General features: G+C 36.1%; 1 protein-coding gene across 1 annotated transcript in view; it reads right to left on the bottom strand.

Moving 5' to 3' along the window:
* The window catches only part of Catsperb (cation channel sperm associated auxiliary subunit beta), a 134,280-nt gene that overhangs the window by 18,359 nt on the left and 104,277 nt on the right, over positions 1 to 11,644 (bottom strand). The window contains exon 18 of the mRNA XM_074066957.1: positions 1,998 to 2,330. Coding sequence (XP_073923058.1) covers positions 1,998 to 2,330 — 333 coding nt within the window. The remainder of the gene's footprint in view (positions 1 to 1,997; positions 2,331 to 11,644) is intronic.

Here is an 11,644-nt window from a genome sequence, read left to right as displayed (position 1 = left end):
AATAAAAACAGGTGCCAGGGTAAAATAAAAATAATTGCCATTCTTGTTCTCACTCTAGAGATGACTTGTTTTCAGTCTATTGAAAGTGTGCTCCTTCCCTAGTAAACTTTGCTATCAAAGTAAAACTTTACTGTTCATAGTAGCACTATATTTTCATGTCTTGCCTGAATTCTTCTTTTGCTAGATGCTAGGACTGGACATGAGGACCAAGGTAGATAGCTGTGCTGACTTTCTGGAACCCCTGGAGTTGGGTCTCTGGTCTAGGACTCTAGTTACAGGGTCTGAAATTCTTCATTTCTAACAAATGCTCTTAAGACATTAAGGTGGCTGGTCCAGGGACCACACTTAAGTAGCATGGGCTAGGCTATACCTCAGAAAGAGACAATTGAGTTGATAGCCTATTTTTGGGGAAATTTGGCAGTTTCTCATTCTTCTGATTTCTGGAAAGGTCAGTTAAGAATTCAGTTTTGGTTTGGTGATGTGGAATTTTAGCATTGATGACTCTTTTCATTTTTAGTCTAGTCTGCTGGGGACCAGGGCAAAAGTCTAGTCTAAAACAATGGCCTCCTGTAATTTTTATTTAACAGTCTTTAATAAGTTTAGTATTATTTGATTAGGGAAAATTTTTTTTTAGATGTACTAAATTTAATTATAAAGGCCAGAGGGTGGAGGAGCTGGAGGAGATACGGAAAGTTAATCAGCCAGAAACCCACAACCAGAATGCCTTGCATTCCTGATGAAACTGTGGTATACATCCTGCGATGGTCAATCGTCAGCTGTGACTGTGTCTTGTGGATGCATAAAATGGCCAGACAACTGGCCCTAGCCAGCCAAGGAGAATATGAACCCCAAGGAACAAGAACTTCTTAATTGTCTATCCTCAAAATTTCCCCCACTTCAGGTAATCTCATCCCTTTTATCTATAGCCAATGTAGGTTCAATGTAAACAGTTTTATGCTTTTCATTTCCAAAAAAATGTTACTGGCTCTTTGGTTCAGAGTCATTTTCCCAACTGCTATCGAGCTCTGTTGCTGGTAGCTGTTCTAGGACCTGCTGCTTTTCTGGCCCACATCCATAATGGCTCAATAAACCCTTGTATTGCAGTGAAATTTCAGTCTCAAGAGTTTTGGCTTTATGAAGTTTTGTAATAAATAAATACCTAGAAAAATGAGGGATAGTGTTCTATGTAACACTTGTTTTGAGGGGCTTGAATTAAGCACTTAAATATAGCAATACCAAAGCAATTTAAAAAGTTTTTATTTCAGAGGACAAAAAAAAAAATCTAAGTTAAAATCCTGTGTAAAGTTGGACTGGTTATTTATCTTCATTTTCCTCATTTGTAAAATAAGGCTTATAATCTAGATTTTTAGGGTCATTATGCCATTAAATAAAATAAAGTCTAAAGAATAATTTAACATGGAGGAGGCCTCCACTTTAAGGACACATGGCAGACAAAGGAATACCAAGGAACAGGTGGAATGTGTATGGGGGGGATCAGGCCTGCTAGGGCTTGATGGAATACAGAAGTAAAAGCCAAGCTCACAGAGATGCTCCCACCTGTCCTGAGCATGCAAAATCCAAACCATGATCCAAGAAGAGACAACCAATCAATAAGGTTCACAAAAAGGAAGATGATCAATCAAAAGTGGCCTAACCCAACATAGAAAACCTATTCTCAAAGGAGCTTGCTATGCTCCTTTGCATAACTGTCTGCCATTCTACTCCCTTTCAGTGGCATTCTACTAAATCTTTGCTTTCTCTTACCCTCTTCTTGGTAATTTCTTTTACCAACCAGTGGCTTTTCAAATCCAAGACATTTAATACAGAGCCTATGTTTGATATAGAACATATCACGTGCTCAGTAATTACAAGCTACTGCTACTGTTATCAGTAGAATGTCAGCAATTATGGAAAAGTAAATTTTGAAGAGTATATTTTGCATTCAAGGAATGAAATTACAACTCCTTTTGATTTTTTCCTAATACAAACCACCTTACCTCGTGAATTAGGTATGATCTTAACTTGTATCTTCTCAGAGTTTCCCACATCAATGTACTTCACAAAGCTGATGGATAGTGTATTGTCCATTTGTTGAACCAAATAATTACATGGTTTTGCCTCTATTCTCCACTTCCTTCCATCCTTTAGCCCAAAGTTGTGCAAGAACCAAGAGCCTGCTGGAAAGGTTGTATTCATGGGCACACTTGCAGGCATCGTAGCAAGAGCTAAAGCATTTTTAGCATCTAAGATTTCTAAGATCAAGAAACTGCTGTAACCAGGAATCACCACAGTCTTCTCTATATCTGTATCTTGAAATGAGGCGTTAGCATCTGGAGATAACAGGAAAGATGTGGCATAAAAGGTGAAACAAAACTAAGAAACCTCTTGCAATTGCTTTAAGTGGGGTTGGGAGGGGTTTTGGGGGAGAGACAATGGGGTAATGTAAATAATGTACAATTTAAGTCTAATTGGAATTGTCACTATGAGTCCTCCCCTGTATAATGAATATATTGTAACAGAAATTTTATTAAAAAAAATAAAAAAAAAGAAAATCACTTGACTATACAAAGGTTAAAAAAAAAAAAGAAAACAACCAATGTCCACCACTAACTAATAAATACACCATTTGAGTTATTTATTTATTTATTTATTTATGATACCTGGGTTTGAACTCAGGGTCTCGTGCTTGTAAGCCAGGTGGTCTACCACTTGAGCCACTCTACCAGCCTTTTATTTTGTGTTGGGTAGTTTCAAGAGAGAGTCTCAAGAGCTATTTCTCCAGGACTGGCTTCAAACTGCGATCTTCCTGATCTTTGCCTCCTGAGTAGCTAGGATTACAGGCATGAGCCACTGGGTACTCGGCTGAGTTTTTAAACTACAATCTTAACCACAGTACACATTTGCTAGATTTTAGGTTATAACAGAAATATTTCTATAACATATATTTTATAGGAAAGAAAAAACATGTAGGGCCAGGAAAGGAAAGTTGACTTTTTCTTTCTTTCTTTCTTCCTTCCTTCTCTTTTTTCCTTCCTTCCTTCCTTTCTTGTCTTTCTCTCCCTCCCTGTGTCTCTCTTTCTGCCTCCCTCCTCCCTTCCTTCCCTCCCTCCTTCATTTGTTTCTTGTCAAGGTTTTGTGCATTGCCCAAGGCTTATGCAGTCCACCTCCCTCAGCCACACAAGTAGCTAAGACTATAGGTGCACACAGGCATGTCTGTCTTTTTTGTTGTGTGTGTTCAAACCCAGGGCCTTTGTACATACTGAACAGGTGCTCTATGCTGAGCTACATCCTCATCAATACAATGAGTTTATTTAAAAATGGTCTTTGTTGTCAGATGATAATGGTTGTCTACATATAAAATCCTGAAGAACCTAGACCTTATAAGAGATTTTAGCAATCTTGTAGAACATGAACTTAATATACAAGTCAATCATTTTCTTATATATCATTAATGAACAATTGGATTTAAAATTAAAAGCACAACATCAAGAAAAAAGATGGCAGGAGGATTGTGAGTTTGAGACCAGTCTGGACTACATGCCAAGACACTGGAGAGAGAGAGAGAGAGAGAGAGAGAGAGAGAGAGAGAGAGAGAGAGAGAGAATACTTATCAACCAAAGAGCTACATTACAAATGCCAAATGCTACAAATTTCTGGTATAAAAAAAATCAAAGAAGATGTAAATAAATGGAAAGACATTCCATGTCAAGATTTGATAATGTCAAAATGCCAGTTCTACTCAACTTCAATTGTAGATTCAACATAATCTAAATGAAACCTAATAAATTATTTTATTAATATCCAAAAATTGATTCTAAAGGTTATATGTTGATCCAGAATGCTCAACAACACTGAAGAATACTGATACTACTAACTTTAAGATTTATGATAGCAGGGTACAGTGGCTCACAGCTGTAATCCTAGTTACTTAGGAGGCAGAGATCAGGAAGATCTCAGCTTAAGGCCAGCCTGGGGAGAAAAAGTTTGTGAGATCCCACCTCAACCAGTAAAAGCTGGGTGTGGTGGCTTCCCAGGTATTTGGAAAGTGTGAATAGGAGGACTGCAGTCCAGGTTGGCCTGGGCATAAATGGCAAGACCCTATTTCAAAAATAACTAAAGCAAAAAGGGCTGGAAGTGTGGTTTAAGTGGTAGAGCACCTGCCTAGTACCACCAAAAGAAAAAAAAAGGGACTTGCTATAAAGCTTAAGTCATTCAGACAATGTGTTTTTAGGGGAAAGAACACACAATATAGTTAACAGATCTCTCACAAAGGACCAAAAGAAATTCAATGGAAAAAGTATAGTCTTCAACATTGCTGGAACCTGGAACATCCATATGCAAAAACCAAAATGAATCAGACAAAGGACCTACAACTTTTACAAAATTAATTCAAAATAATCACAAACATAAAATGCCAAGTTTAGAACTTGGTGGTACTAGGGTTTGTTTTGTTTTGCTTTCTGGTGGGACTGGGTTTGTACTCAGGATTTCATGCTTGCAAAAGGGACTAGGGTTCAAACTCAGGGCCTCAGGCTTGCTAGATAAGTGCTTGACTACTTAAGCTATGCCACCAGTCCCAAATTTAGAACATTTTAAAGATAATTAGAAGAAACTCTTAGATGACTTTGGGTTTGGCAATAAGGTTACAGATGCAAAATCAAAAGCAGGGTTTGTGAATGAGAAAATTGACAAATTGAACTGTGTTGGGATTTAGCTTCTGTTTTGTGAAAGACCCCATTAATCAAATGAAAAGACCAACCCCAGACTGGGACATGTATTTGTCAAATATTTTATCTGACAATAGTCTCATCTCAAGTATAGAAAGCATTCTTAAAACTCATTAGGAAAACAACCAACCAACTTAAAAATGCACAAAAGATCTGGAAAGACATCTTACCCAACACACACTGTTAGCAAATTAGGCATAGGACAAGATGCTCAAGATCAAATGTCATTAGGAAATTTCAAATTAAATGACAATGAAGTACCACAGTCTACCTGGTAGAATGGATAAAACCCTGAATGGTGATACCACCGAACTGGTGAAAATGGAAAGCAATAAGCTTGTCATTCATTCATTCAGTCATTCATATGAATGGAAAATAGAATAACCACCTTGGAAGACACTTTGGAATACTATAAAGATAAACAAAATGATTTGGAAATCACACTGCTAAGTATTTTCTCAAATGGGTTAAAAACTAATGTCCATATATAGCTTTTCACAGAAACATTTCTGGAAACCTTATCCAATTGCCCCAATAGAAACAACCAAGACATGCCTTCTGTAATAGGTGAATGTATTAACGATGGTATATCCACACAATGGAATCTTAACTAGAAAATAAGCTATGAAGCAGCATGAGTGGCTTACTCCTCTAATCCTAGTTACTCAGGAGGCAGAGATCAGGAGGATCACGGTTCGAAGCCAGCCCAGGGCAAATAGCTCATGAGACCCTATCTCAAAAAAAAAAAAAACCCTTCATAAAAAAGGGCTGACAGAGTGCCTCAAGGTATAGGCCCTGAGTTCAAGCCCTAGTTCTGCAAAAAAAGAAAGAAAAAAAAAAGCTATGAAGCCACAAAAAGACATGCAAAGAACTTAAGTGCGCATTGCTAAGTGAAAGAAGACAGTCTGAAATGGCTACCTACAATACAGTTCCAAGTAAATAACATTCTGAAAAAGGAAAAGATCAAATGGTTGCCAGGGGTTTAAGAGGAAGAAATGGAACAGATGAAGAGAAGGAGCGATGAGTAGGTAGAACACAGAGGATCTGGGGAACAGAGAAACTCTTCTGTACCATGCTATCACAGTGAATGTAGAACCCATGCATTTGTTAAAACCCATAGAACTATTCCACAGGAAAGAGTAAACCTAATGTAAACTATGGATTCAAGTTAGTAACAATGTATCACTTCAAATCTTCATTACCATCAAATGTAACATACTGGCTCATCAATTGTAGCAAATTCACTACACAAGAGCTAGCTGTTAAAAATAAGGGAAGTATGAGCTGGGAAGAACGGTTATATGGGAATTCTGAGTACTGTCTGGTCAATTTTTCTGTAAATCTAAGATTTCTTTTAAAATGAAAGCGTATTAAGCAAAAAAAAAAAAAAAAAGGTGGGTAAGGTGGGTAAACTACCATTCCACAGAAGATTCAAAACTGCAAAAAGGATACCATTTACATAAAAATATAAAACATAAAGTATATTGACATAAGGATGCACACACAAACTGTAAAACTGTGGGGGAAAAAACCAAGGAAGTTATTTTATAAGTCACAATACTAGCTCCATCCACAGAGAAATGGGATGATTTGGATTTTAGGAATAATTTCAAGTGCAGATACAGTACGCAGGCTTCTTCTGAGTCTTTGGGTTGTCATTAAGCAGGTGTTCCCTTTACAGTACTTCAGTTGGCTGTGCAACAGTTTTCTGTATTTTCTACATATGTGATATTTGAAGTAGGTTTTCTGGGATGCAAACTCAATGCACAAATTTTAGTGCATTTTGAATAGTTGGCAACAAACAATTAAAAATAAAATTTATGGAGTGTCTACCAAGCAAGTGTGAAGCCCTGAGTTCAAACCCCAATACCAATAAATCAATTTAAAAAAATTTGCTGAGAGCTGGTGGCTCACCCCTATAATCCTAGCTACTCAGAAAGCAGAGATCAGGAGGACTGAGGTTTGTAGCCAGCCTTGGCAAATAGTTTGCAAGACCCGATCTCAAAAAAACCCATCGTGAAAAATGGCTGGTGGAGTGGCTTAAGAGGTAAAGCACCTGCATAGCAAGCATGAACCCTGGAGTTCAAGTCCCAGTACTGCCAAAAAAAAAAATGTAATTAAATAAATGAAATAAAAATTTAGAAGATAGCATGCCTAGTGTGCTCCATGAGTTGTTGAAAGTAAAGCCTCATGGAACTAATTTTCTTGAAATCCTAAAATATGTCTAATGAATGATACAAAATTATTTTAAGAGAAAAAGTACACACTGAAGCCATCAAAGTGTAATGAAGAAAATGGGAGGATAATGTATGTCCTTAGAAAGAAGAATGAGCATCAACTGTGATGCAAACTCCCAAACAGATGAAGTGTTTTATTAAATTCTGTGATAGTCACAGCCAGGTTTGCTTTGTTTGTTGGGAAGCAAGAAAAACCACTTCTAAAACCAGAAATAGAAGACAAATGTGTAAGAGCAGCCATGATGTCTAAGAATACCCAACATATTGCACAGAACATGTTAGGAAGGGTTCTACACAGACGGCCCCAAAACTCGTATGTTGAAATTCTAACCCTCAATGTGAAAGATTAGAAGGTGCCTCTCTGGGAGGTAATAAGTGGTAGATGAGATCATGAAGATTTCATGAGATGCAATCTCAGTGTAATTTTGATTTGCCTTTTCTTTATGGAGAAAGATGTTGAATATTTCTTCATGTATTTATTACCCATTTATAATTCTTCTGAGAACCATCTGTTCAATTCATTTGCCCATTTATTAATTGGATTATTTGTTCTTTTGGTACTTAATTTTTTGAGCTCTTTATTTTCTGGATATTTATCTGTTATCTGATGAATAGCTTGCAAAGATTTTTCTCCCATTCTGTCAGTTGTCTCTTGATTCTGGTATTTGTTTCCTTTCATTGTAAAAGCTTTCTAATTTGATGCAATCCCATTTGTCAATTCTTGCTCTGATTTCCTGGGCAATTAGAGTCCTATTCAGAAAATCATTGCCTCTGCCTTTATCTTTCATTGTTTTCCCTATGTGTTTCTGTGCTAGTTTCAAAGTTTTAAGTCTTACATGAAAATCTTTGACCCACTTTGCATTGATTTTTGCACAGGGTGAGAGATAGTGATCTAGTCTTCTACAAGTGGATGACCAATTTTCCCAGCACCATTTGTAGAAGAGGCCATCTTTTCTCTAATACCTTTTTTTATCTTTGTAAAAAACCAGATAGCTGCAACTATGTTGGTTTCTCTCTGGGTATCATACTGTTTTGTTATTATGGTTCTATAGTATGATTTAAGTCCATTAACTTAAACTTCCATTGTTGCTTTAATTTAGGATTGTTTTGGCTGTTCAGGGTCTTTTATGTTTCCATATGAATTTTAGGACAGATATTTCCATTTCTGTGAAAATTGATGTTGGAATTAAATCTGTAGATTGCTTTCAGTAGTATAGCCATTTTCACAATATCAATTTGCTAATCTATGAACATGAGTGTTTTTTTTCCATTTTCTTGTGTTTTCTTCCATTTCATTCTTTAGAGCTTTGTAGTTTTTGTTTTAAAGGTCTTTCAGCTCTATAGTTAGGCTTATCCCTAGGTATTTTATTTTTGAGGCTATTGTGAATTATTTTCCTGATTTCTTCCTCAACCTGCTCATTGTTGGTATATAGAAAAGCCACTGATTTTTGTTTGTTGGTTTTGTATCCTGCTACATTGCCAAAAGTATTTATCAGATCTAGGAGTTTTTTGGTGAAGACTTTATTGTCTTTTAAATATAAGATAATATCACTTGCAAATAGGGATAATTTGACTTCATCCTTTCCCATTTGTACCCATTTTATTTCTTTCTCTTGCTTTATTGCTTTGACTAGAATTCAGGCACTATATTTAATAAAAAGGGGGATGAGGACACTCTTCTGTTAGAGGAAATGGTTTTGGTTTCCCCACTTTTAACATGATGTTGGTAATAGGTCTGCCAAATATATCCTTTATTATATTGAGGAAGGTTCCTCTTATTTCTAGCTTCTTCAGAGCTTTTATCATGAAAGGATGCTAAATTTTGTAGCTTTTTTTTTTTTTGGTGGCACTTGGGTTTGAAATCAATGCCTCATGCTTACAAGGCAGGTATTCTTACCACTTGAGCCACTCCACCAGCCCTGGATGTTGAATTTTGTCAGAGATTTTCCCTGCATTTATTGAGATGGTCATGTGATTTTTTTTGTCCTTGATTCTGTTTATTTGCTGTATTATATTTATTGATTTGTGTCTGTTGAACCATGCTTGCAGCTCTGGAATGAAACCAACTCAATCGTGGTGTATAATTTTTTAATGTGTTGTTGTATTTGGTTTGCAAGTTTTCTTGAGAATTTTTGCATCTATGACCATCAAGGAAAGGTCTCTAATTTTTTTGTTGTTGCATCTTTACTTGGGTTTGGTATTAGGGTATTAGTATTGTTTATGTCTCAAATTTCTCTGTTGGGTTTTTTTTGGTGTGTGTGTGTGGGGTATTGAAGTCATTCACTATTATTGTGTTGGGTGGGTCCTGATATGCTTTTCTGTCCAATAGTGTTTGTTTTATGTAATTAGTGAGCTGGTGTTGTGCAGATTTTTACAATTATTATTTCCTTTTTTTTTTTGGTGGGACTTGGGTTTAAACTGTGGCTTCAAGTCCTGCAAAGCAGGTACTCTACCAGTTGAGCCACATCTCCAGCCCTATTATCTTGTCTTGATGGATTGTTCACCAATAAGAAGTGACTTTCTTTGTCTCTTTTGATTAATTTTGCTATGAAGTCTGTTTTGTTAAATATGAGTATAGGTACTCCTGCTTGGGTTTGGGTTCCATTTGCATAGAAAATCATTTTTCATCCTTTCACTATAAGCTATTATTTGTCTTTGCCAGTGAGATATGTTTCTTATAGGTAACAAATGGTTGGGTCTTACTTTCTTAATGTAACCTGCCAGTCTATGTCTTTTGATTGGAGAATTGAGACCATTAACATTTGGTGGCATTATTGAAATTTTATGGTATTCCCTATCAATTTTTTGATGTTTGCTTCTTCCTAATTATCATCTAGTGGGATTTTTTCTTTTCCATATTTTCTATTGTTTTTCTTCCTCTTTGGTGTGTAGGATTTCTTTAAGTGCCTTCTGCAGTTCTGGTTTTCTGGTCCTTTTTTTTTTCTTTTTGCATAGAAGGTTTTTAACAATAATTTTTTTAGGGCTTGCAATATATAATTCCATGCCCTCCTTACTTTTAGAGCTTCTGTTGAGAAATCTGCTGTTATTTTGATGGGTTTGCTTTTTTTTTTTTTTTTTGTGGTAGAGGGGCTTGAACTCAGGACCTACACCTTGACCCATCCACTAGCCCTGTTTTGTGATGGGTTTTTCAAGATAGGGTCTCATAAACTATTTGCCTGGGCTGGCTTCAAACCTCGCTCCTCCTTATCTCTGCCTCCTGAGTAGCTAGAATTACAGGTGTGAGCCACTGGTGCCTGGCTGATGGGTTTTTCTTTATATGTGACTTGTCACTGATCTCTTGAAGCTTTCAATGTTCTTTCTTTGTTCTATGTATTTAGTGTTTTAACTGTAAAATATCTTGTGGAGGTTCTTTCTTTTATTATTATTTTTTCTGTGTGGTACTGGGGTTTGAATGAAGGGCCTTGTGGGAGGTTCTTTTTTGATCTTGTGTGGTGTTCTGAAAGCTTTCTATACCTGAATAACCATCTCTTTCCCAAATGTGGAAATTTTTCTACTATTATTTTTTCAAATACGTTATATATGTCTTTATCTTGCACCTTCTCTTCTTCTATATCTGCAGCTCATAGGTTTGGTCCCAGAGGTCTTTTATATTCTGTTTGCACTTTCTTAACATCTTTTCTTTGTATTTTCTGAGTGTTCTAATTTCTCTACTTTTTCTTCAAGCCTTGATAGTCTATTTTCACCTTGTTCCATTCAACTAAGTTTTGTATTTGGGTTATTGAGGTTTTCATTTCCAGAATTTCAACTTGATTTATTTTTGCAGAATTAAAAAAATTGAATTCCTCTTTCATAATCTGCATTGTCTTTCTTACTTCAATCAGCTATTTATTTGAATTTTTTATTTATTTGAATTTATTTTATTTATTTGAATTCTTTTTGAGTTCATTCAGCTGTTTATTTGTATTCTCTGTGAATTCTTTTTGTTTATACATCTCCTCTTAAATTTGATCATTCTTATCATTGTTCTTTTGAGTTCATTGTTTGAAATTTCATCCACTTCACTATCATTCAAATCCTTTACTGCAGAATTGTTAACTTTTGTAGTAGATATGTTGCCTCATATTACTTGTGTTTCAACACTGGGATTTATGCACCTAAGGCCAAGTTTTTGATTGAAGGTCTTAATCTCCTATTTCCTTTCAAGGAATAAGATTTTCTTTTATGGAAGATTTTCTTTTATGGAAGTACTGGGATTTGAACTCAGAGCTTTGCAATTGCTAGGCAGATATTGTACCTCTTGAGCTACACTCTCAGCTCTCCTGTGTCCTTTCAGTTGAATGTTTAGGCAAGACTGGGAAGTGGCCAGGTTGTGGTGTGTCTTCTAATCACCAGACAGGGGGTGTGGCATAGCAGTCAAACTTTTACCCAGAATATGAAAGACATGGCTCCTACTTTACTCAGGGAGAAGAAGATTAGCTGTAGAAGCACTCACAGTGATAGACACATACACTATAAGAACACAGTAATCCCTAATTAAGAACATTCAGATACTGGAATGTTCTGGATACTGGAACTGGAACAACTGCTCCAGTATCTTTAGAGGAATAAGTAGCAAAGATAGTATTTTGTGGCCTAGAAATATATTAGCTAATAAGGGTATTAATGGAAAGAAGATAAGAGGAATAATACTAATGAATAATACTAGGAATATGGTATAAT

The sequence above is a fragment of the Castor canadensis genome, chromosome 3 (genome assembly GCF_047511655.1).
Source record: "Castor canadensis chromosome 3, mCasCan1.hap1v2, whole genome shotgun sequence".
In the NCBI taxonomy this organism is placed as follows: Eukaryota; Metazoa; Chordata; class Mammalia; order Rodentia; family Castoridae; genus Castor; species Castor canadensis.
This window is presented reverse-complemented; position numbering and strand designations above follow the sequence as displayed.